Genomic DNA, 25,630 nt, shown 5'->3' with positions numbered 1-25,630 from the left:
GGCCCCATCTGGGTTTGGCCCTGGCCCCTCACCACCCTGGTCCTGGGAGAGAAGCAGGAGGGGACAGGTCCAGCTGGTCTTGTTCCTTTCAGTCAGAAAGTGGGACCTGACCCATCCCCCTTGGCCCTCCCCTGGCTGCTGGGCCATGGAGAGACGGGGCCTCCTGCTTCCAGAATAACACAGGGCCTTCCTGAGTTTCCTTCCCAGGCTCCAGGTCCAGGCCAGGTCACCCAAGTGGTGTCTGGGAGCCCCCGTGTCCTGGGGCGGCCAGGACACTGTCCTGGGTCCTGTGGGTGACACCTACTCCCTCATCCATGTCTGGGCTTCAGAGAGAAGGCAGATTGATGTCAGTCACACCAGCCACTGCCTGAGCCACGTGCCCTGAAGGCCAGACCCTGCCCAGGGGGGATCACACCTGCAGGCCCCTCAGCCACACTCACCCAGAGGTAGGGGGCAGCTGCAGACACTAATGCTCTGTGACACAACCTGATCAGCAGGTGGGGAAACTGAGGCTGAGGGAGTCAGCAGCCCAAGGTCACTAGAAGCAGTGCCACAGCGGCCGAGCCCGGGCTAGTGACCCTGTACCACACATTCAACCACAGGGCCCTCCCTGTTGGGAAAAACATTGCTCCACGGGTCACTGCCAGAGCAGGGAAGCACCATGCAAGGTCCCCTCCCGTGGGCTGGGTCCAAGGTTATGGAGGCCAAACCACAGTGTTGGGGAGCGGCCCGGCCTCACTGCGCACATGGCTGAGGTCAGGCCAACCTCAACCAGAGGCCTGCACGGGATGCCCGCACCGCTGGCCAGCGGGGCTGCCATTCTGAGCGTGCTCCCTGCTCCCTTTGTTCTGCTCCCCAAGGTCAAGGCTCCGAGGTCCACAGCCTTTGCTGAGAACGACCCGTGGGCAGTGCCCATGCCCACCTGTGAGACAGGCCCCGGCCCAGAGGCTCCAGCCAGCTGGGTTTGTGCCTGCTCTCAAGGGACGCCCTGCCACCAGGGGTGCCAAGGCTCGGCCTGTGCCTATGCAGGAACCCAGGATGCCAGCGTGCACTTCAGCGCCGGCCCCAGACTGCTTATCAGCAGGCCACATGTGGTGCTCGTGCCGACTAAGCGCAGACGGAGCTGGGCCACCAAGCCCCCTCCAGAGGGGGCCGCAGACACCTGACAGCCACTGAGACACCTGTGCTGGAGGGTGACTGTCCCCTGCATGCAAAAGGCCCCCCCACAGAAAAGTCGCAGAGCGGTGGACCATGGGGATGGGTGGGCAGACCGCGCATGGCCCAGGATGGACAGGGAGGCTGGGGGCCAGCTTGACTGCCCAGCCCGGGCCTTTGCTTATGTCTGTCCCGAGGACAGCCGGTGGCAACACAGGTGGGTGTCCTTTCAGCAGGAGGGTCCCAGGAGGTCAGGGCTGCCCAAGGAGCTGGTGCCCACAGGATGGTCCTTCGGTTCCTCTGGGTGTCCGTCTCAGTGCCCACTTCAGCTGCTGGCAAAGCCTTTCCCACGTTCACCGAGGCCTGGTCAGCGGGGAAAGGAGCAGGGGACGGAGGCAGGTACTCCTACCCAGCCCCGGCCACACAGACCTGGATGGAGCTGACTGTGAGGACCTTGCAGCCTCGGGCTTGGGGGCCCGCAGGAGTGAGAGCCCCCCAGGCCCCTCCAATCAGCCTCAGGGAGGGCAGTGCCTGCTGCGGCCTCTGCACCTTCTGCCCCTCCCCCCCATAGGCCCTCTGGGGAGGACACTGCCCAACCCTACGGCACTCGGGACAGGACTCAACCCAGGCACCACCCGAGCAGGACCCTGTGTTTCCTGTTCTGGGGGTCATGGGCTCCCTGGGCGACTTCCAGTTGTTATAAATAAGCAAATAAAGTCATCACTCAACCCAACTTTGTAACAAGTCTGTTTATTGAAAGGATCTGAAAATAGTAATAAGGCTTTCAACATCATTTAACAAATTTTCAGGATATTAACAATATGAAACATTAAGAATTTGCTTCAAAAAATCCAAAGCCTTCTAGATCATTCCAACATCATGCTGCTTTAGGGCTGACACTTGCCTTTCTGTCTGAACAAGTGACCTGCATTCTGAACGCCGCTCTTTGGACATGAAGCCGGGCTGGGTTGGCCCCTCAGCCAGAGGTAGGCCGGTGGGCAGGCAGATGGTGGTGAGAATGGCCTCTGGTCCAACACCAGGCAACTGCCAGCCCACCGAGGCACCCAGAGGGGCAAGAGTGGGGGAGAGTGCTTGATGGACGTGCGTGGACAGTGGAGACTCCAAGGGTGGCTGCCCGTGTGGACCTTCCAAGTGGGCAAGGCACAGCCCCACCCATCACCCCAGAAGCGAGACCCAGGATGGCAGGGACGGGGGGGACAGCTCTTCCCTTCTCGCCAATTGAGCAGATGAAAACGCAGAGACAAACCAGTCACTCAAACAGGCCCATATTTAGGGTGCCTGCTGGGCGAGGGGGCAAGGCCACATGCAAACTGAGCCTCAACTCTGCCCATGGACCCCACACTCACGCACACGCCACCCCCACCCCGCCTCAGCTGCCAAGGGAGGAGTGAGTACTGGAATGACGGTTTCCAAGCACCCCAGGACCCACAGGGACAAAGAACAGAACCAACATGAATGTCACCACCACCGCTCTCTGCACCAACCTATTTGTCCCAATCTTCTTGTGACAAGTGCACAAGACCACAGCTTACTGAATCACCCATCTCTCTGTGTGAACTGTCACCCCCACCCACGGTGACCATGCTGGACTGGACAGAGGGTCCCAGCACACATCACACAGAACACATGTAAACACAGCACAAAGCTCCACTTCATGACAGTACAAACCCCTTTCCTCTGGACTCTTCAGTGCACCTGATAAAACCCATACAAGAGAATCTTTAACAAGTATACAGAGGATTTAAATCTCTTCCAGGGCGCAGAGGGTGGACCCTGATTTGTGAGGAATGTGTGTGGGTCCACCTGCCACGGCTCCCGGGCCACGGTGTGGCCCACTGCAGCACCCGACACGCCACAGCAGGGCTGGGAGGCAGGCAGGGGCCGAGGCAGGCGAGTGTGGGCAGCCCCAGTGCAGACCCCAGCAAAGGGCAGGGCCACCGCCAACCAACTCCTACCTGCTCTTGGTGGAGGCGTCCCCTCCAGGACCTTCAAAGGAAAAGGAGCAGATGCAGGGGAAACCGTGGGGGCTGAAAGATCTCTGGCTGAGACATTTATTTCCAACATGAAAGGAAGATCTATCCGTCCTGATCCCCTCTGAGTTTAGCAGACTGGTTCGTGGAGTTTCCTGACGAGGGTCACAGGTAGCCCGTGCCACGCGCAGCCCTGCCCTGGGGACAGACTCTGACTGACAAAACGGGGGCGCGGTGCTGGCGTCAGAGCTCGGCCTCTGTGCGGCCACTTGGCTTACTTAGAAACACAAAAAGAAGTCAGATTTACAATGTTAAAAACCGCTGATTTGGTCAAGAAAAGGCAGGTTCCAAGCTCGCTCTCTGGCTACGGGCAGGAGACGTGACACCGGATGCCCACACGGCTGTGACCCTCAGGCCGGCGTGCTCCGGGAGGGGGCGTGGGAAGGAGGCGGTAATGGGCAGGAGACAGGGTGCTCGGGGGCCTGAGCGCGGCCGCAGCAGCGCGGCCTAGCCCTCCCCGTCCTCTGCGTCTGCATCCTCGTCCTCATCCTCGGCAAAGTGGGCCTGCCTCTTCCTCACGTTCCAGTGCAGACACTGGGCCAGGCTCCCGAACCAGTCGCTCACAGGGTCCCGCACACAGATGGAGGGCAGCGGGTAGCAGGAGGTAGTGATGCTGATGCTGGAAGGCGACATGGCCGGTGAGCGCGCCCAGACCCCTGCCCAGGGCTGCGGCCACCGAACCAGCAAAGAGCCACACTGCACTGGGCTCCCCCGCCTGGCTGGAGGCCACCTCAGCCCTGCTCTTGTCACTTCCCGAGCAGCCTGGCCCCAAGTCCTCAGATGTATGGGGGCCAGGAAGCCTGTCACTTTCAGTCTCGTGTGAGGAGAGCCACCAGCTGGGGGCTCAGTGGTCCTGGTGGACGTCCCGGGACAGAGCCGTGCAGCCCTATCCGTGGAGGAGACCCTGGGAGGGGGTGGTGGGAATGGTAAGGGGACAGGATGGACGAGCGCAGCTGGCAAGTTACCACCAGGCTCCGCAGAATGTGGGACCCCGCAGCAACCTGAGTGACAGGCTGCCCGACAGGCACAGGCCCCTCCCCCCAGTGTGAGCATGCGTGACAAGGACCCTTGCTGCCTAATCCCTCACGCGCCACTGCAGCCCAGCAGCCCACTCACCTGTCTCCATGGCGGATCTCCTGTCTCTTTCGTCCGTCGAAGGACACCCAGGCCGTGTTCCTTGCTTCCGGGGACAGCATGATCTGAGGGAGTCAAGCAGGGCAGGTGTGGTTCGTGTGTGCAGCTGAGCCCCTCAGAACCCTGCCTGGCAGGTAGCCCCAGCCAGGGGCCTTTCAGGCGTGCACAGCGCCCACCACCTGCCGGGGCCAGCTCCAGGCCACCAGGTGCCATCCTGTGTCTCGCTGACATCAGCACTGGGGAACAGGACGGACAGCTGTGTGTCCAGGCCCAGAGCTCTATGCAGACACAGCCCCACCCACCAGGGCTCATTCTTTACCTGGGCCCGCTCAGCCTGTCCCCGCCCGACGTGGGCCCAGACAAGGACAGAGCAAGGCCCTTTCTGGCATCAGCAAGGTGGGGTCCACGGCCTGGGGGCCCCAAAGGACAAGGCTGCCTGGGCCAGAACAGGTGGTCAGTCCCACAGGCCCCACGCTAATGGCTCAAGCTGGAGAAGGTGGAGAGGGTGGGCTCTGACCTTCAGCTCAACCCCTGCCGGGACCACAATGGGCCGGAATGACAGCGAGTGGGGGCAGATGGGCGTGATCATGATGGCCGGCACGTTGGGGTGGATCATGGAGGCCCCAGCTGCGGCCGCGTACGCTGTGCTGCCCGTCGGGGTGGACACGATCACACCTGGGGACAGCCGCAGGGTCGCTCTCCACGCCCCCCCCACTGGGGTCCCCAGGGCACACCCACCGACCAGGCTGGACAGTCACGCCTGGGGACAGCCGCAGGGTCGCTCTCCACGCCCCCGCGGCCCCCCACCCAGTGGGGACCCGCAGGATGGAGACGCCCGACGCCCACCTACCATCGCCCTGCACAGTGGTGATGAGGTGCCCGTCCAGGTAGACGTCCACGTTGGACAGGTAGGAGGAGGGGCCTCTGTCAATCACCACCTCGTTCAAGACCTGGGGGGGCGGGGGGCGCCACCATGCACTGAGAGGCTGGGCAGCGCCCCCAGCTGCATCTACCCACAGACAGCCCTGCTCCTGGGCTCTCTGCGAGGTTCTGAGGATGGGGGCTCCCCCTTGGGGTCCAATCAAAGACCTCAAACCCTGCGCTCCTCCCCGAGACTTTAAGACAGGGAAGACAGGCTTGGGGACTCAGGGACTCGCTGAGGGACGTGTCCACAGACCTGGTACTGCATGACCTGCTTGCCGACCTCCACGTCCAGGTGTGCAGCCAGCAGCCCGTTCTCACCCAGCCCATTGGGGACGGCCACCTTCTCCCCTCTGAGCTCCTTCACGACCCTGACCTTCAGCCGGCTCCGGAGGACCACAGCTGCATTCCCTGGGGGCGCGGACGGGTCACACCCAGGGAGGTCAACAGGGGTGGGGGTGACACCCCAAAGGAAACAGAGACCCTCCCCCCCCAACGAGGGACTCCCTTTCTTCTCCCACCGTGAAAGCAACACTTCTGTGTCTTCTGCGAAAGTCAACAGGCACAGGAGCTTCAGCCCGCGACCTGCCCCCACTTCCCAGCGTCAGGAAAAAAGGCCTGAACTGGTGAAAATGCAGATCTCTGATGCTGAAACAGGGAAGCGTGCACTATGCCTGAGCCCAAGCCAAGTGAGGACACACGCGTGCCCAGAGCTGTGGTGGCTCCAGAACACGGCCACTCACCCTGTATCACCTGCGTAACTTGGGTCTGAAAGTTCTCGAAGTTGAAGGGGGTCAGGAAGCCCAGGGAGCCCAGGTGGAACGCCATAACCGGGGGCACGCTGCCCTGCGAGCCGACAAGGCGGGTCACTCAGCTGGCCAGTCCGCTCAGGTCATCGAGCCAGCCCCAGCACTGACCAACCCCCGCCATGTCTGTCTCTGAAGGGGAGGGTCAAGGCCAGGTGGGCCTGGCAGGGCTGGGCTGACGTGGGGTGACCACGAGAGGTCAGCAAGAGGTCGGGGAGGCAGGCGGCTTGGCCATGCGGAGAGCAACGGGACTGAGCAGCCCGCTGGCCAAAGGACAGGACGGGCGTGGGGAGCACAGTTCCCCCAGCGCCAAGCCCGAGCCCAGCAGGGTCTAGGTCGGTTGGGGGCGGGGGAGTGAGTGGGACTCCGGTCCCTGCCACATGGCTCCGTAGCCCCTGCTGGGCAGGAGGGCTTGGCGGAGGCGAGGCAGCAGGGCTCAGCTGCACTCGGGCCACCCCCGCGACGCTCACCGCTCTTCCCAAGCTGACTCTGCAGCACTGGGACTTGCTTATCTGCCACCTGGTGCCAAGGCCCCAGTCCACACTGCCCACAGGACCTGCTCGTCGTGCCCCACTGGCCACCATGCTCCCTTCCAGGCCCTCTCCACGGCCTCCACACCTGACCATCTAGTGCCCCTGGCTGGGTCCGTCCAGGAGAGGGTGGGCTCAGATGGCCCCCTTGACACCCTGCACAGACCCTTGCCATCTCGCGACTCCCAGCATCTCCCCCATTGCCCTGGAGGGTCAGCCTGTGGCTGCTGCCCTTGCCCACGAGGCCACGCGTCACCAGCTCTCCTTGCGACGCCGTCTGTGCGGGCAGCTGCCCCAGGACGGTTTCTCCACCACTGCCCCTTCCCCTACTGGTGACAGCCAGCCTGTCCCAGCTTGTAGCACCACACAGAGCAGCCGCACCACGAGGTCTGTTTGTAAACCTGCTCTGTCCCCAAGTAACTGAACTTAAGGAAAGTCCATCTGTGTCAGAGTAAGAACGTGTGTGACTGCTCATGGGGGCACGAAGCTCGCGAGCAGGAAGGCAGGCACGGGATGCAGTGAGAGGGCCCGGGCAGCCTGAGACTGCCGGGAGTCTCACCTGGAAGAGCGAGGAGGCGTAGAGCAGGGTCCCGTCCCCCCCGAGGCATATGATGAAATCGATCTGGTTGGAAATGTCATCATAGTCTAGAAAACACGAGCAAGCGGTCATGGCTGCCCTCCAGGGTGGGGATGGTGCTGACCAGCCACCGCACAGAAGCGGGCGGCTCACCTTCTCTGAAGGTGCAGAATTTCCTCTTCACAGGGCCGAAGCTGTCGTCGCCCACGATGGCGGGGTCGTCCAGAACCTTCTTCTCCACATACACCACCATGTTGTTCTCCTGGAAGGCAGACAGCAGTCGGCCCAGGCCTGACGCCCACCCGACCACGCCGGCTCCGTGAGGGCCCCTCGCCTGCCCAGCACGGTAGGACAGGACCGGGTCCTGTCCTGGCTGCAAACTGCTCGCTCCACCTACACAGCCCGCTGCCCACGGTCACGGAGGCCACTGCCTGGGACTGGCCTGCTGACCTCACCAGCCCTGAGCCTGCTGCTGGCTGAGTGGAGGGGGGTGCAGAGGGTGGGGGCGGCCCCCCCAGACCCGCCTGCTTGCCTCCATCAGGTACATGCACAGCTCCTTGAAGGGCTGCAGCAGGCTGGCATCCCGGATCTTCTTGATGACGAGGACACTCTTTGGGCACTTGTTCCACGTCAACCGCTGGCTGGCAGGGTCCTGGATGTGCCTGGGGGAGAGGAGCGTTCACACCAGGACTGGCCCCGCTGCCTGGGCGCAGGCAGGTCCAGAGTGGCCGACCTCCCGCCAGCTGCCCTCCCACCTGGAAGGGCCTCGCTAGGAGGCCACGTGCCCCAGGCAACTTGCTGCCTGAATGCGCCCACTGCTCACCTCAGGCCCTGAGCTCACACACGTGACCCCCCGAGGGCTCCTGAGGGGCAAACATTATGCACAGCCCAGCTCCACAAGGACCCTCCCTGCACCCAGCCGAGGTGCCAGCCTCTCGAACACCCAGACCGGCCGACTGGGGACAGTGCCCCCGGAGACCACTGCAGCCCCTCCGCTCCCCGCTTCCTGCTGGCTGGCATGTGGGATGCAGACCCATGTCTACACCACTGTGTCCAACTCAGCTGAGTCTCAACTTTTACAGTTAAACAACACCCTGTTTTTAACTGTAAAAACTGCTTCACCCTGTGACACTCCCCTGTGACGATCAGGTGGCTATGTGTCACTGCGGCTGTGCAAGCCACAGAATGCACAGCGCTGATGACCCTTGTGCAAGGGGCCCCTGGGTGTGAAGACGTGTCAGTGCAGGTCCGGTCAGTTATATGTAACACGTGCATCCTCTGTGGGGCGCTGACGGGGAGGCTGTGCGTGGGACCGAGGAGGGTGGGGGGACATGGGAAATCCCTGTGCCTTCCCCTCAATTTTGCTGTGAACCTAAAACTGCTCTAATAATTCTTCTAAAAGCCAGTGGGCGTCCTGCCGGAGAGGGATAGCCCCCCACCCCCCAAGGCGCGCTGGTGTGGGGAGGCCACACACACTGCGGTCCGAGGGCAGTGGGTCCTCGCCGAGGGGCCAGGCAGCCCCTCAGACAGCGCGTATGTCCTACTGTGCATCAGAGCTTGGGCTCGTGTGAGCGGTTGTGCTGGTGTCAGTGGGGCTGGTGAGCCCGTTCCTGCAAGGACACACTGTGAGTGTTGCTGTGTGTTACCGTGTGTGGCAGTGTGTTGGTGGGTCAGGTGGACATGAGTGTGAGTCAGTGTGGGTGTGTGTCCTGTGTGAGGGAGGATGTGTAAGTGTGCCAGGGGTGGTGGGAAGCAAAATGAAGGCAGAAGTCATGCTGGGGCGGAGCCCAGGCCTCTGGCTTCCTGAAGAGGGCAGAAGCTGGCAGCTAGCTGGCAGCACACTGGCAGAGCCTTCGCCTTCCATGTCCTGTCGCACCCTCAGGGCTCTGGCCCCTCCCAAGGACCATGCAGCAGCCCCACTGACCAAGGAGTAAGAGCCTGAGGGCTTTCGGGGTCAGGAAAGGGGAGGGAGGTGGCCCCACAACTCCTCACCGCCCCTCCTCCTACAAGGGCCCTGTTGCTAAGTAACAGATGGGGGAGCCAGAATGAGGCAGCTGGAGAGGCCAGAGGCTGGACCTGCTGCAGGAAACGGCCTTGATCCCCCTCTGCAGGGAATCTCCAGGTGCAGGCACACAGCCTCACACACTCACAGCAAACACACCTCAGTACCTAGCGTGCACATACACAGACACACACATGCACAGGCATTCAACGGACGGGCACATGTATCCTCACACAGGCTACGCTCATGACATGACACAGACACAGGCTCCCTATTCATACAGCCTCGCACAGGGACGGACACACACACACACACACACACACACACACACCTGCACAGAAACATCACATATGTGTGCACTCATGAAGCCAGACACTATGCTTGTGTCTTCTGTGTGTCTCTATTTGTGAGTTTGCTTGTGGGGGTGTCTATGTGTACAAGCAAACTCACAAATACTTAGAGACACACAAGACACACAAGCACTCTGAAGGGATCACAGAAATACAACATATTGAAGCAACAGGTAACAAAAAAATATAAACATAGCAACACTTCAAGGCAGAAAACCAGTCCCACTGAGGATACACATACTCTCTGCAAACAAGTTACGGCAGCTGGGAGGGGGGTAGAGCCCAGGGTGGCCCTGCCCCACCCTTCTCCCTCACTAGGGAAGACCCATCCCTCCAGGCCTGAGAGGGGAAGCTGCATGCCTGTGTGGGAGTGGTGTGGTGTGTGTGTGTGTGCATGCGTGCGTGCGTGCACACACGTGCCTGCATATATGCATGGGGGGCATATCTCGGAAGGGCCCCCAAGTGAGGCATGCCCCCACTCTGCAGCAGGGCAGCTGGAATGGGCGGTGTGTTCTGCACGAGTTGGAGCCAGGGCCCAAGGAGAAGGCTGGCCTGGAGGGGCCCTCAGGAGCTCCCGGGCTTCCGCCCGCTACGGCCCTGACCCTACTGAGGCCCGGCCTGCGCCCTCCTTTGCCCATATCCCCAACTACAACAATTTCTCCCCTCAGCCCACCAGCCCCACCTTCCTTGCTGGGGGCACCATCGGGGGCATATCAGGTGAGTTCAGTAGGCTGGCGGCAGGCAATTCCTGGACCCTGGGAAAAGGCAAGACGTAGACTTGTCCTAGGAGCCTCCAGTATGCTATGGGAGGCACGGCCCCGCTTTCAGTGTGCAGTCAGAGGGAGTACACAGGCCACCCTCAGAAACCCAGTCTGAGGGGGAGACATAACCCTGTCCCCGTGCGACAGAGGAACCCATGCCAACGGGAAGTCTTCTTGGTGGGGAAGAGGAGGAGTGGGTGAACTGGGGACTCCCCGGGGGGCGGGAAGGATGAGCTTGAAGATGTCTGTCCTGACTCCACGGGCACCAAGCTGTGCAGCTGGAATCAGAAACCCACTGTGCCTCTGACTAGTGTGTAAGTCATGGGGACATCCCCGCCTGGCCTGGAACAAGCCGGGACCTGGTGGAGGACGAGGTCAAGAGCAGCACGTGACCAGGCCAGCCACCATGCTCGGCGCACGCCTCGGCCCACTGGGGACAGTTCTGAAAGCTGCCAGGCAAGTGGCACAAGGACGTCCCCGTTTGAGATGCAGGCCACAAGCCTGCCTCCTGGACTCTGGCTACCCCAGAGATGTGACAGCGCCGCTGGCAACCGTCAGAACCGTGACACAAACCACTAATAAAAGTGGCGGGTGTCTGACCTCGGCGCGATCCTGGCCGACCGTCACTCACCCTTTCTGGGCATCTCTGCAAGGAGATAGGTCTCTCATGACGTCCTCTAAGAGCTTCACCGCCTGCCCCGGCCGCATGTACAGCTCATGGGTAGGTGACGCCTGGCCTGTGCACAGCGTTTCCGTCACACCTGGCTAACGACAGGCGTGTCCCGCAAACCGGCCCCAACTCTCCCAACTGTGCATTTGTACTATACACCTGGTCTCACAGCCTCAAAACTGACAGCATGATGTTGCCCTGCAGGGACGTACTAAAGCCTATGAAACAACCACGACGAGAGCTTCCTGAAGTTCAAAACCAGATGGCAAACCACGGGTAACCTTGCTTTATGCCATCCTGTCGCCTAATCACCTGCTTAAGACAGAAAGTCCTCGTGCCCCTCTGACAGCAGAGGCCAGATCCGAGGTGCCCTGCGAGGCTGGCTGGCTGAGCTCAGCTGCCTTGGGCACCAGGACGAGGCCTGTCCAGCGTTCTGCTCCAGGTGCAGTGACAAGTCCCAGCAGAACACACAGAAATCTGAGCGGGGCTGTGGAACCGGCTGGGCCCATGGGAGGAGCTCTCAGGCCTGGGTCAGGAGAGAGGCGTGCACTCCCACACACGGCCGCTGCTTGGCCCCAGGCCCTGGAAGCAGCATGGGTGGCTCAGAGCCCTCGCCGGGTCGGTCGGAGTCTGAGTTCTGGCTGAGGCACACACAAAGCCCCTTCCCCCACTGGCCCAGGCAGGCTCGCCGGCCGTGCCCTGCAGGGGCCGGGGCGCCAACTGGTCACTCAATTCCCTGCTGGGTCACCTTCCAAGGGAAATGCAGACCCTTCCCCAGCACACAAGCTGTGGGTGCCAGATGGGAGAGCGGGGATGCCTAGAGACCTGGCAGCTGACACAGCTGAGCCAAAGGTAACCAGGTGTTGGCCATTCCACGTTTCAATGTCAGGAAAGTACACCGGCATTCACAGTGAAATGTCAGAGGACAGAGCAGGACGTGCAGGCCCCAAAGACCAACCTACTGCCGTCTCTTCCTTTTCAACATCAGGAAGCAGGTCCATGGTATGAAACCACGGCCCACCCCGCTGCCGCACTGGGGGGCACAAGGTGGGGGACGGAGCCTGTTCCCCCAGATGACAGCCCCACCGCACAGTACCAGGCGCAGGCCTAGGAGGGTCAGTGAAAGCTGCTTACTCAACCCCCCTGGCAGCCCTGGGGGGGACACTGCTGGGGCACCTGTCCTCGCTCGGGCAGCCTCCCCGAACAGCCCCACCTGACCTTAGGGAGCAGCTCAGATGCCGCCGAGCTCACAAAACCCAGACACAGACAGTGACTGAGCTGGGCTGGGAGTTAGGTGATGGCTGATTGAAGAGGGATGGTGAGAGGCCCCTCAGGTGGCACTGAAACCGTGATGTGAGTGACAAGGAGAAAGCAGCTCTGTCAAGACCAGGAAATGCACGGCTTGGCCCGAAAGGCAGCTGGTGAAAGGCCAGGGCAGAGCCAGCCTGGGGGCAGGGCAGAGTGGGAGCAGCTGCGGGCACCCGTGGGCCAGGTTAGCAGTGTGTGCCATGCTGACTGCACTGTGGGGACACTAGAGGGGCCACTGGGGAGCAGGCAGGGTCAGGACCCAGCCACTGGGCAGCCACGCCCAGGCTCAGCGTCTGGCTGGAGAGGCGTGGCCCACACTACACTGGACAAACGCTGCCCTGCAGTTCCCCAGGCAGCCAGTAGGTGGCAGAACAGGCAGTTACCATCCCCCTAGCTGCCGGCCAGGACCCACCAGGACGCCGGCCCCACCAGGACCCCGTTCAGAGGGGTCGTGCCCTGACGCCAGGGGTCCTGACCACCGGGCTGAGAGATGGGGGTGGCTGAGAGATGGGGGTGTCTGAGAGATGGGGGTGTCTGTGAGATGGGAGTGTCTGAGATGGGGGTGACTGTGAGATGGGGGTGGCTGAGATGGGGGTGGCTGTGAGATGGGGGTGGCCGGGATGGGGGTGGCCTGCTGTGGTGAGCAGCTCACAGGGAGCAAAGGCCCTCAGATGGGTCAGTCGCAGAAGCACGGCCAGGTCCCTGGGCTTCCCTCTAAACCAGGGACCCCGATGGGGGCTCCGCACAAAGGCTCAGGGGTGCTGAGGTGCGACAGGGTGCCCAGCCTGGCCATTAGGGCTAGAGCCAATTCTGATTTTTTTTCTTTTAACATAAATCACCAATATCAGGTAAGTCATTTCATTGTGTTTTCATGAGACATCCAGCAGGCAGACCTCCACACAGAGCATCCTCACAGTTTTCCCGTCTGGAGCCAACAAATACCAGACGGGGGAAGCTGCGCTGACTGTCAGTGAGGCAGGAGAACCCCAGAAAACCACCCCACCTTCTTAGAGTTTAACTAGCGTCTCATCCGGCACCAATGACGGCCCTGCTCCCATCAGGCTGCGGCCAAAATGCAGCCCCTGCAAGTGGGTGTCTCTCAAATAAGTAAATTCAGATTTTCAAAAAAGCCAATTAACGTCTTGTATTTTAAGAATAATTAAAGGAGAAGCAGCTGAGCCACCAACTGTGCTAGCATGAAGTACGTCATTTTTCCTCCTGGAGTTTTTACTGCAAAAAACAAAAAACCACCTGTCTTAGTGGAGCTCCCCCCCCCGCCCATCCTGGAGGCTGGCACTCAGGTGACAACACTGTGCGCCAGAGCCCCGGGGGCCCCCAGCACTCACATGATGGTCTGGGGGTTCTGCAGCACACAGGCCTTTGGTCCAAACGTGGTCACTGGGCACGGCCCATGCAGAGAGCGCGTCCTCCTGTGGGGAGAGGGCACACAGCAGGTGAGCCGGCGGGCAGCCAGAGGACCGCATGTGTAGACACAGTGCAGGCTGTTCTTGACTCAGAAATGTCCTCATCAGAGTGACATGAACTCTGTCCAGTAGCCACAGGATGGTTCCGGAAGACTCCGCCCTGCTCTGCAGAGCTGATGGGCACGCCACATGCTGTCCAGGTAGCAATAGCAATTAGAGATAGATGGGACCACCTAGAAAAGCCCCTCAGAACAAGGGTCCACCCCAGAACAGGGACCGCGATCTTGGGGGACGGGCCTGGAATCTGGATTTGTGCAGTGTCTTGGTAAGTCTATCTGAGGCCTAGTCTTCAGGTCTACACTTGGGAACCAAGATTTGGGAAACCATCCCAAGGAATCCCAATGCAAATGTTAACAAAACGCTTATTCTGAGTTGTACTGTCAACACAGAAGATGCTACGTGAGAGGCCCAACTTTCCAATATTTGAAAAGTGACTCAGCCACAATCACGTCATTTCACAAAGGGCACTGCGGCCAGCCCATGCCCCAGGGACGCCACTCAGGGGCCTTCCCTCTCCTGTCCTCAAGGACCCAGCACCCCCTGGCAAGGGGCCAAAGGAGCACCGAGGACACTCCCACGTGATAGGGCAAAGGGAAGTGTTCACCCCCTCACAGAACACCAGCCTCCAGCGCCTCATGGTCTCTGCCCCAAAAATACTGCCAGCAAGACAGCCGGTCGGAGCTGCAGCCTTGCTCTCGTCTCCAACTCCCGACTCAGGGTCAACGAGGTCTCAGATCCCAATGCAGACAAACCGGACTTTCTCTTGTCCTGCAGAGGCCGCAGCCCTCAGCCGCAGCGTGCATAAAGGCCTGGCGTGCTGCCCTCGCGGGCGTGTCGGGAGTGCTCGGGCCACCCCTATGGCCTTTGGGACAAAGACCCTGGCGGTGCGTTCAGAGCTCCTCTGTCTACGTTGGTGTTTACTTCTCAGCTCGCCTCCTCAAGAACTGGCTGTGACCGGGCACACCCCTCGGCCCTCCCCTCCCGACACCGGGAGAGGCACCTCTGACCTGCTGCCACTGCTCAGTGTGCTCTGAAGCAGAAGGTGCGTGGTGCAAACCCCACAAAACCAAAACCAAGCACAGTGCTGTCCCATGCGTGGTCTGGGTCGGACGGTCAACGGACACTGAGGAGGGAGTCACAGGGAGGCTGCTGCCGGCCGCACTCAGGGGTTGAACTTCCTACCCAGAAGCCATGCCAGCACCGCGTCCCTGCACTACTGCCCATAGACCATGGTGACGGGCGCTGCGGGCACCCCCACCTCATCCAGCTGTCAGCCCCTCCTGCATTTCACAGGCATGACCCTTGCTTCAGAGGCAACGCTCGCTCGGGCAGCTGCCACTGAACCCCCTGCATTCACTGTTCCGGAAACCAGAGGAGCATCCACACGTGTCACCACAGCTGCGCGCTCAGCACAGGGTGTCTACCCCACAGCCCGGAGGCCGCGTGAGGCCCTCCATCAGCCCAGCCATTTGGGGCCACAAACCTCACACCTCATGTTCAAGTGCAAGTGGGCCCACTGATGGGGAAGCAGCTGGAAGCCAGCCGGCCTCTGTAGACACGCTCAGGCAGTGCCCCCTCCCCAACAGTACCCCGAAGAGCCCTTCTTCAGTCTTTTTGAGTGAGCTCCTGAGTGTGCTCTTCACACCCAACAGCGGGAGGGGAGAGAGGGAGGGAGGGAGGAAGGGAGGGAGGGAGGAGGGGAGGGGCCACGAAGGCCTTCGTACCTGAACTCCTTGGTGCTCGCCAGGGCAGGCGAGGCAGACAGGCTGCGGGACTTGGCCCGACCCCTGATGGGGGCGCCGAGCACCCAGTCCTCATCCCCAGAACACGCGGAGCAGCGGTAGGAGGCCGCGTCTGCACTCGGCCCCTTCCTCATGTTGACTTTTTCTTGCTCCATTTCCATCGTTGATGAACGAGGGCTTTGTTGAGAAACACGCTGACCCCTTAGTTTAATAAAATAAAGGAAGTAAGTAAGTGTGCACAAAACAATGTCTACACATGCGTGTTCCTAGGCCATCAGGGAAATGGCTGAAATCCACTTTACCAAAGAACTTTGAAAATAGCCTGTTTCCATCCAAAACATACTGAGAACTCAAGAACCTCTCTGGTTTTTAAGAAGTCTAGAAGAGCTGAAGGTCGAAGAAGAGGAAAACCACCTGGCCAGGGCTGCGAGCAGCATTTTCTCACAAACCAGGGCGGGGATGCAGCAATTCACAGAGACTCGGGGCTGTGATTTTAAGCATCCGAGTCCAGGAAAGCTCAACAAATAGCCTCAGTAACAGTGGCCGGCAGGTACACATGACTCCAGGCCCTGGAGTCCAGGCTTTTAATCCAGCGCCAGTGAAACACCAAAACTGACCTATTTAAGCCTCAAGGAAAACTTCAACTTCCAAAAAGTAGTGAAGGTAGTGAGAACTTTCTCTTCTGACTACAGTACAATAAAACCAGGACGAGAGCAGAAACAGAAAGAAAGCCGCTCTGGGGACGTACGGACTTCCTTTTAACCAACTTAGGGATCAAACGACACCAACGCCAATGCTACAGCACATGGAAAAGATAAGAGTGTAAACTCGAAACACAGCCCGTGCCTCACGCCCGTGAAACTGTGCTAAGACTCTTGAGAATGAAGAGTAACAAGCTGACGGTTTACTCAATAAAGCGAGAAAAGGAATAAAATCAGCCCGAGACAGGCAGAACAGGTGATGAAAATAGAGGCAGAAATCAATACACTGAAAAATGGGAAAAGAACACAACTTGGACAAAAACTGTAATAAATAAACCAGTGTCGATCGAGGGATTAAAAGAAGTATGCTAATTGGAAAACCTGGAGCAGAAAGTAATTCTCGAAGACAATACCCGACTGACTGGAGAAGGAGGGATAACAGACCTCACACAGTGGCGGCTGAGGCTGAGGCTGGGCCTGCCAGGCCCTCTCAGGAGCCAAAGAGAACAGGACGGGCTTCATGGCTTAGGAAGACCCCTACGAGGGGCACCCAGGTGGAAGCCAGCTGAGTAAGTGCCACACAACTCACTTCACCACAGGCCCAGGAAGCAAGGTCACAACACACCCCATACGTTCTATCACAGAGGAAAACGCCCTCTTAACTTGAGGAAGAGGCAGCCGCTGGCACTAGAGGGACAGATATGGGGAGGAGGGCAGGAGGAAGCTCGGAACTCCAGACAAGCCTGTGATCTTCAAGTTAAGGTCAAAGGTGACAGGTCCCTGAACACACACACACACACACACACACACACACACACACACCCGTGCTTCACAATCACCTCGGGCTTTGGAAACTCTGAGTTCCCACACCCCGCCTGGACCCACAGGCATCAGCTCTAAAGTGCCCCCCCCAGGTGATTCTAATGTTTAGCTTGGGGTGACAACACTGCCTAGTGGAGCAAAATCCCCCAAAGCTTCAGAAACTGATGTTTTATCCAAAGAGACGGCAAATTCAATGAAAAGCAGAACCTACAAAAACATGTCTGATATAACCGCTCCTATCTGGCACTGCATGGTGACTACAGCCAGTGCAATAAGGCAAGAAAATGAAATAAAGGCAGAACACACGTGCAGGTGACATGGTCTTCTACGTAGAAAATCAGGAATCTACAAAAAAGTGACCACAGCTAATAAGTGAGTTTATTAGCAAGGTTGCAGGAGACAAATTCAATACACAAAAATAAATTGTAGGGCCGGCCTGGTGGCTCAGGTGGTTGGAGCGCCGTGCTCCTAACACCGAAGTTCGCCGGTTCGATTCCCACATGGGCCAGTGAGCTGCGCCCTACAGCTAAGATTGTGAACAACGGCTCTCCCAGGCGCTGGGCTGCCATGAGCAGCTGGAGGTTGGTGTGAGCTGCTGTGTGCTGCCGCGGGTTACTGTGTGCCACCATGAGTAGCCGGCAGCCGGCGAGAGCCACCATGAGCCGCTGTGAGCGGACGACCAACAACCGGCGACCGACTGTCTCAGCGAGGGGGGGGCGGAGCGCAAGGCTCATAACACCAGCAGGGGCCAGGGAGCTGTGTCCTACACAACTAGACTGAGAAACAACGGCTTGAACCGGAGTGGGGGGGGAGGCGGAAGAAAAGGAGGAAATAAATGATAATGAGATGTAAATGTAACAAAACAAACAGAGGCCTTGTATGCGGAAGATAATACAACACTGATGAAATGAAATCCAAGAGGGGAGATGACCCCGCACATGGGCTGGAAGACTCAACACTGTAAAGGTGTCACTTCTCCCAAAATTGATCTATAGGTTTAATATAATTTCTATAAAAATCCAGGCAAGCTTATTGTAAAATTTACCTGGAAAGGTATGGGTGCTGGAACAGCTAACACAATTTTTAAACGGAAGACCAGAGGGAGATGAACTGCTCTGATCTGAGACTTAATCTCCAATGATAATGATCAAGACCGAGGCATCTGGTGGAAGGCAGACACACAGATCAACGGGACAGGGTGGAGCCCAGAAATAGGACACAAATATGCTCAACTGACGTGTGCCAAAGGTGACACATGCGTCAGTGGGGGAAAGAGAGTGTTTTCAGCAAACGGTGCTAGAGCAATCGGACACCCAGAGGCAGAAAAGTGAGCCTCAACCCAAACTTCATACTTAACACAAAATCGAACTCAAAATGGATCAAAATCAGTTACATTAGAAATACACCATAAACTATAAAACTTTTTAAGAAAACATAGGAGAAAATTTGGGGCACCAAGGCCAAAGAGAATTTTTTATACATGATATAAAAAGCACAGTCCATAAAAGGTAAAAAACATAAACTTCATTCAAGTTAGAAACTTGCTCTGTGGAAGATACTGTCGAGAGGACTAAAAATCAAACTACACAGAGTGGCCAGTTAGCTCAGTTGGTTAGAGCACGGTGCTAATAACACCAAGGTTGCCAGATCGATCCCCACATGGTCCACTATGAGCTGCCCCCTCTTTAAAAATAAAAAAAAAATCAAGTTACAGACTGGAGAGAACATTTGCAAACTAGATATCCAACAAAGGACTCTATCTAGACTATATAAAGAACTCTCAAAGCACAATAAAAAAGCATAGAATCCAATTAGAAACGGGCAAGAGATGAACAGACCATGGTAAGTATAAGTGTGGGAGAAACCAGTATTTCATTAGCCACTAGGAAATGCAAGTAAAACCACAAGGACATTGCCACACACCTACTGGGACCTCTGAAATTACTCAAGCCAGGGCTGTGGAGAAACCATCCCACACACTGGGTGGGAACGTGACAGGCACCGTCACTCTGGAAGACAGGTGGGCCGTTTATTATAAAAACTAAAGCTACCTGGGCATTTATCCCAGAGAAACAAAACTGATGTTCACATAGAGTCTGCCTCTGAGCGTCACCTGAGCGTCACCTGCGCGTCACAGCAGCTTTCCGTGCAGTGGCCAAAGGTTGAGATAGGCCAAAAGCTGAGATGGCCCAGCTGCTGAAGGGATGATCACACGTGGTATATCCACACAATAGGAGGGAATGATCAACGGAGACCTGCAACCGTGTGGCTGGATCTCAGGCATCATGTGCGAAAGCCAACCTGAAAGGGCCACAGACTGATGGAGCCCAGGTACACATTCTCGGAGTGACAAAATTAAAGGGGGGAACAGACGAGCAGTCACCAGAGAATGTGGATGGCAACTGGGGCGGGGCTACTCCTCAGTGTGACGAACACTTCTGAATCTCAATTGATCGTGTTGGTGGTTACACAAATGCAGACATGGGGGAACACCACACAGAATCACACATGCGTACAATCCGGCGAAATCACCGTACTTTTCCAACACCCACTTCCTGGTTATCATGACATTGGGAAGCGGCACAGAGGCTCTCTGTACTCTTTACAACCTCCTGGGTGTCTGTAAGTATTTCAAAAAAGGTTAATAAAAAAGGATAAACAGGGCCAGCCCGGTGGCTCAGGCTGGAGCACAGGTTGGAGCTCCGTGCTCCTAACTCCGAAGGCTGCCGGTTCGATTCCCATGTGGGCCAGTGGGCTCTCAACCACAAGGTTGCCAGTTTGATTCCTCGAGTCCCACAAGGGATGGTGGGCATCGCCCCCTGCAACTAAGATTGAACACGGCACCTTGAGCTGAGCTGCCGCTAAGCCCCCGGATGGCTCAGTTGGTTGGAGCGCGTCCTCTCAACCACAAGGTTGCCGGTTCGACTCCCGCAAGGGATGGTGGGCTGTGCCCCCTGCAACTAGCAATGGCAACTGGACCTGGAGCTGAGCTGCGCCCTCCACAACTAAGATTGAAAGGACAACTTGACTTGGAAAAAGTCCTGAAAGTACACACTGTTCCCCAATAAAGTCCTGTTCCCCTTCCCCAATAAAAAAATCTTAAAAAAAAAAGGATAAACTAATCAAATCACTAACCACAAATGTATTTGAAACTGCCTATTCTATTACATATTATCCAGGAGCTGTTACTTGCAAAGACTAACTTGATGACTAGGCAGTAAACTAATTTATGAGATAATCATATTGACTATGAAAACCAGCTTTTAAAATTTATGTCATCCCCATCACGCATGTTTTGAAAATGGTGAAGCGGGGCTCACATTTAGTTCAAGTTTGGTTGGCCTGTTAACTGTTCTAAAGGACGCAATTCTAACTCCATCTAAGTTGCTGACAGCAGGAATCTAATTTTAAAAAACAACTTCTGCATAGGAAAGTTTAATTAGGAAAATAGTGTTGGAGCACAGTAACAGAGTATTCAGAGATAAAGAACTCACAAGATGATGAGACACACTGAAATGCCAATAAGTCACACACACACCTAACACAATACATGATGTCCAGAGTGAGCTCTCAACACGTATGCTGAAATACTGAATGGAGAAGTAGTTTATTTGGTGACAGAAACGGAAAACTATCCAACCTCATTATTAGCACTGAGTTGGGGAAAAGGTGTCTATTAAATCGCCTTTCTCTTCTTCTCCCCCTCCCCCCAATAACACTCAGTGCAGGGAAGGATGTGCTGAGATGTGTGAGTGGAGAAAGACCTTCCGAAAAGTTCAATGGCCACGTCAAGCAAGAGCCTGAGCTTCCACCCATGCGCCTTCCAGGACAGAGATGTGAAGGGCCTTTGCGGAGAGGTGGCTGCACCCCTCCTACGCAGAGGAGAAAATGAGGGTCTGTGCGGCTCTACCTGAAACCAGTCTCACCCCATCTTGTTCACTGCAGTGAGTGGGGCACCTCCACCTTCTGTCTCTGAATACTTTTCACTGACTGTCTAACAAGTGTTTACCCGTCCCATGCATTAAACTTCCGCAATGTGGCAATGTGGGTCAGGGCAAGAGGACAAATGGAAGTCCGCCAGTACAAACAACAGTCACAAGCCGACCCCGACCTGTGCAGGACTCAAGGCCACAGTGCTTGCCCAGGTTTAAGTGGACGGAGTGACGCCCCCCAGAGGAGGCCCTGCAGGCTGGTTCCAACCCGCCAGCCCCCCAGCCCCCCCCACCGCAGGTCCCCTCCCACTGTTTCTTGACGCCCCCTGAGCTGTTGTAACACAGGAAAGTTGTGATTTCAGGTAACAAAGATGTGGGTCTATCAACTGCCATAAAAAACCACCTGCCTCTTCATTTTGCAGGTTAAACCTACTTTTGCTCAAGCGCTAAATCAATACATCGACTGTTTCCTGTTGTACTTGTCAGGGGCACCTTTCCCTTATTTGTCGGCCTCCTACAGGCCCCAAGAACTGCTACTTTGCCAGCCGGCTGGGAGACCCCGGTATCACGCGGTTTTGTGCTAGCAACGTAAACCTACCCGCAAGTTCAAAGAAAAACCAGGCCGTCCTCCAAGTGCAACCACTGTGTTAGGCCCTGTGCTAGCACTTGCCCCTGTCCTCGAGACCCTTGGTGGCAGTAGCACAGGTGACAAGGAAAGGACTCCGTGTGACCGCTGGGCACAGAGGTCTGCAAGGCCGAGCGGTGGGGGGCGTCGTCCAGAAAGACGGGAGAATAACTCATTTATCCCCCCGGGAGGGCGCGGTGAGACCACGGACGAGGGCGCGGTCTGCACGATTCCCGAGACCGATGAGTAAGTCTCCGAGGAAGGAGGCGGTAACCAGTTATTCAGGAGCAAAGGCGCCCGAGCGCGGGGCGCGGCGGCCCGGCGGCCCGCGGGGCCTCGGGCCAGCGGGCGGAGATCGGCACCCAGTGCAGAGGCGCCTGCGGAGACCACCGCGTAGTTTGAAGCCCCGGCCTGAGCGCTGCCCAGGAGGGCCAGACGCCCAAGCCGCCCACGACACGCGGGCTCGGGGAGGCCGCCCAGCGGCCGCCCGGGGGGCCGGAGCTCGAGTTGGGGTCGGCCGCTCAGGCCCGGCCCACGTGGGGGAGACGCCGCATTCCCCGGGGCGGGGGCAGCGGCCAGCGCGTCCGGCGTCCACACCCGGGCGCAGGGCCCCGATCCTCCTACCCCGGCTCCCCGCGACCCCAGACGGCGGGCCGGGCCCAGCGGCGGCGCGCACTCACCGTTCGTTGCCGCGGGCACCTACGGGGCCGGCCCCTCGCTGGGCCGAGCCCGCGGACCCCGCTGCCCCTCCGCCGCTCGCCGTCGCTAGCCGGCCCCCGGCGCCGCGGCCGTACCCCGCCCCATGGCCGCCCGGCCCGCGGCGCCGGCCCGCCGAGAGGCAATGCCGCCGCGCCGCCAGTGCGCACGCGCGCCCCCGCCCCACGCATGCGCCCGCCCCGCCCGCCCCGCCCGCCCCGCCAGGCGCCTGCGCCCCGCTCCCCGCCCACCCCCGCGCAAATGGGGCGGGACGCACGGACGCCCGCCCAGGATTGGGGGAGGCGGCTGGGGCGGGGCCAGTGGCCGGATCCCGGCTGCCCGCCAACCACCAATCCCTGGCCTCCAGACTCCCGCGTCGGCAGCCTGCGGGCCCGCACCCCCTGACCCTGGCCCCTGGTCGCCCCGCTCCCCTGTACCGCAGGCCCGGCTGGCTGACTGCAGGCCCCGATGAGTGACGATACCACCCGCCCAGATTCCATGACTGCCCCGGCGTGCCTCTGCTTAGAAGGAGCGTGGTTTGGGAAGCAAACCTCGCTGTGAGCAGGCGGCACAGAACCCCGTCCCTAGGCTGCCAGCGCAGCTGGGGGAGCGCGCCTCGCCCACCCCACGCAGTCTGGCCTGGCGGGTCCTCGCACACCACCCCGCACCTCGGTGGCTCTGGGCTTGCCGACACTTTCCGCCCCCCCCCCCCCAGGACTGGCGGACCCAGAGAGGAGGCAGGGCGCCAAGGCCACAGTGCCCACCTTGTAGCTTCTGGGGGAGGTGCCAGGTACCGGTTTGCTGAATCGAAGGTTACCCAGGAATCGTGTCCCAGCCGCGTCAGGGACACGGCTGTGAACAAGCTGCTGCAGGGTCACTGTAGATGAACCAGGCTATGCACTGTGGGGTGCTTTGTAACCTGCCTGGCTCCCCGAGTGCCAGCCATCACTGCTTCTCTACGCTGGGGTTTCCCTAACACGGAGCACACGGCCCCCCTGCAGCAGCCTGGCCCCCGGCTTTCCCCAGGCCCTCATACCTCCTGCTGTTAGTCTTCTGCAGCTGGGACTCCTGGCCCTGTGTCGAGACCTGGGACACTGCTGTCACAGAAAAGGTCACGTCTCACTGCTGTCCTGGGACCATTGGGCAGTGAGGTCACCAAAGGTGGCTGGAATGTGGGGGCAAGGATGATGGGAATTTGAGGGGATTTCTCAACCTCTGCGACTTCCCCATCTGGTTGTTTTGTAATCCCAGCTGGTTCTCCAAAATGACAAGCCACACCCACAGGAGAGGCCTTGGAGTTGTCCTTTTGCATGTAACATTAACATAATATTAAACATGATCCAGCTCTGGCACTGGGCCAGACCTCCCGTCTAGAGCTGGGCAGTCTACAGAGAAGGCACCAAGGCATGAGTGCGAGCAGTGTCACTAGCCTAGGTCCCATAACAGTCACCCTTCCTGTGTACCCTTCTCTAAAGGGAACTTGTGCAGGTGTGTGCTTAGAGTCACAGAAACCTTCTGTCCCCCCGGACCTCCGGACCTCGAGATTTCAGGCTGGAGAGCTTCCCCATTTCAGAGATGAGGAAACAGACTGAGGCTTGCTTCAGCTGCCTGGGGTTGTGCAATTTCTCCCAGAAGGCCAGGTCCCACCCTGGGTAATCAAGAGGCTTGGAGCTCACACCCTTAAGGGCTTTCAGTTGGTTAGAAAACAATGCTGGGAGGGGTGCCTTAGGGCACCTGGAAGGTTCCCAACGGAGGTGTGCCTTGGGCTGAATCCAAAGGCTGAGCTGGCTGTAGTGGGGAGAGGAGAGGGCCAGCAGTGAGAACAGAGGCTGGGGTGGGGGTGGGGATGGGGGTGGGGATGGATGCTAGTCAGGCCAGTTTGGGTTGGGCATAGGATTAGGGGGTCTGCCTCAGAGGGCCTCAGGAGTCTGGAAAGGCAGGAAGTCTTCCTTCTGGGCCAGCGTGGGTGACACGCCCAAGCTGTAATCTTCCTGCAGGCAGAGCTGCAGACCCTTAACATAATTTGCTGTTTCTTTGTCTTAAACACGGCTCCCACATTGTATAAGCTGCACACCCCCAAAACCTGGACACACCCTCTTGTGAGGGTTGAATGATGGGGGACAGCAGGGTTGATGGGGAAGGAGAAGCCGGGAGCCTGGGCCATGGAGGGCGGTGTTTGTTGGGGCTGCTCTCCCACAGCTGGACTCATGGGGGGGCAGAGGCACCCTGGATTTTGGGTGCAGCCTGGGGGGTGCTGCCTGGCTTTCGGGTGCAGTCAGGGGGTGCCCCAGGCTCTCAGGTGCGGTGGCAGGAAGGAGTGTTCCTCTTCTGGCTCCTGCTCCCAGCTCTGGCCTCTGCTGTGCCGGCTGGAAGAACGGGATGAACAGAGGCTGCCCAGCACACAAAACGGGCCTGGGTTGCAGGGGAGGCCGGGAGGCACCCAGGCTCCCTGTGGCGGGGGTGTGTCTACGCGAAGGGCATCTTGTCTCCCAGCCTCTGGCCTCCAGCCAGCATGCCTAGGACAAGTCCGTCCCCTCCTGCCTGGTCTTACCTCCCCAGGGGCCAGTGTTCCAAACTGTCCACTTGGCAGGTTTTAGGAGACAGGGTGAGGGAGCAGTCTCTTCCTGCAGACCTACTAAATGCCAGACACACAACTGTGTCAGAGCAAAACCTTCACCTCGCAAAGGGACCCACCCTGACTGGAGACAGGAAGAGCACTGGGCAGGGGGAGCCCCACAGCTGCGAACCTGGGGTGGGTGGGGGATGTCTTTGGTGGTGAAGCGTCCAGCGCCGCCCACTCTAGCACCTCACACACAAGGCCTCTAGGAAGCAGGTGCTTTTGTGGTCAGTTTTCACGGGGAATCGGGGGCACAGAGAGGCCAAGTAACTTGCTGGAGATCACTCAGCGAGGATGCGGAGCGGCAGTTTGGCCCTGGCTCTGGGAAGGACACAGCAGGATTCGAGGCGGGGGCAGGGCTGGGTGGGCTTGTTCTCGCCCCGCCCACTGGGAGCAGCCCAGAGCAGTCCCCCAGGCAGGTAGGGGAGGGCGGGTGTGTGCTGCTGAGGACTCCCTTGTCACCGCAGGGCAGCAGGGACCCTTGCCTTCCAGTCCCCAGGGGTGGGGCCACGTTGAGAGCCATGCCCTGGGAAGAGGTGGCAGCTGCTGTCCTCCACTCTCGCACTCTAAGGTTTTGTCTCACTTTGGTAGCAGACGCTCATTTTTCCTTCCAGGATGCTGGTTTTTATTCAGACTGAGATGAACGCTGCAGTCAGAAGGGAAGGCTGTCTCTGGAGTAATGCCCTCAGATATCTCAGCGAGTGAAGAGGGAGCGAGGGCCACCCCAGGACAGCACGGGTCAGTCT

The 25,630-nt window shown here is 58.7% G+C and overlaps 1 protein-coding gene across 3 annotated transcripts; it reads right to left on the bottom strand.

Moving 5' to 3' along the window:
- Positions 1 to 1,889: 1,889 nt before the first annotated feature.
- On the bottom strand, positions 1,890 to 23,458 carry NADK (NAD kinase). 3 transcript variants are annotated; one of them, XM_019712042.2, is made up of 12 exons: positions 23,304 to 23,458; positions 15,474 to 15,692; positions 13,612 to 13,695; positions 7,707 to 7,836; positions 7,328 to 7,436; positions 7,157 to 7,242; positions 6,005 to 6,107; positions 5,518 to 5,672; positions 5,191 to 5,290; positions 4,858 to 5,015; positions 4,323 to 4,405; positions 1,890 to 3,825 (listed from the first exon to the last, which is right to left on the bottom strand). In XM_019712042.2, the coding sequence occupies exons 2-12, from the start codon at positions 15,650 to 15,652 to the stop codon at positions 3,654 to 3,656; spliced, it is 1,359 nt and encodes a 452-aa protein (XP_019567601.2). In that variant the 5' UTR covers positions 15,653 to 15,692; positions 23,304 to 23,458; the 3' UTR covers positions 1,890 to 3,653. The 3 variants fall into 3 exon arrangements, with proteins under 3 accessions (XP_019567601.2, XP_074190379.1, XP_074190378.1); XM_074334278.1 differs by lacking the exon at positions 23,304 to 23,458 and adding an exon at positions 22,252 to 22,410; XM_074334277.1 differs by lacking the exons at positions 4,858 to 5,015; positions 23,304 to 23,458 and adding an exon at positions 22,252 to 22,385.
- Between the last annotated feature and the right edge of the window lie 2,172 nt (positions 23,459 to 25,630).

This window comes from Rhinolophus sinicus, linkage group LG06 (genome assembly GCF_036562045.2).
Source record: "Rhinolophus sinicus isolate RSC01 linkage group LG06, ASM3656204v1, whole genome shotgun sequence".
NCBI classification, from domain to species: domain Eukaryota; kingdom Metazoa; phylum Chordata; class Mammalia; order Chiroptera; family Rhinolophidae; genus Rhinolophus; species Rhinolophus sinicus.
The sequence above is the reverse complement of the archived record's forward strand: the minus strand, read 5'-3'. Positions and strand labels throughout refer to the sequence as shown.

Coding starts and splice junctions, on each gene's coding strand:
- NADK (XM_019712042.2), bottom strand. CDS start 15,652: ATGGAAATGGAGCAAGAAAAAGTCAACATGAGGAAGGGGCCGAGTGCA. Junction 7,243..7,327: donor ATTCTGCACCTTCAGAGAAG/GTGAGCCGCCCG, acceptor CGTGTTTTCTAG/ACTATGATGACATTTCCAAC. Junction 6,108..7,156: donor ACGCCTCCTCGCTCTTCCAG/GTGAGACTCCCG, acceptor GTCGGCTCGCAG/GGCAGCGTGCCCCCGGTTAT.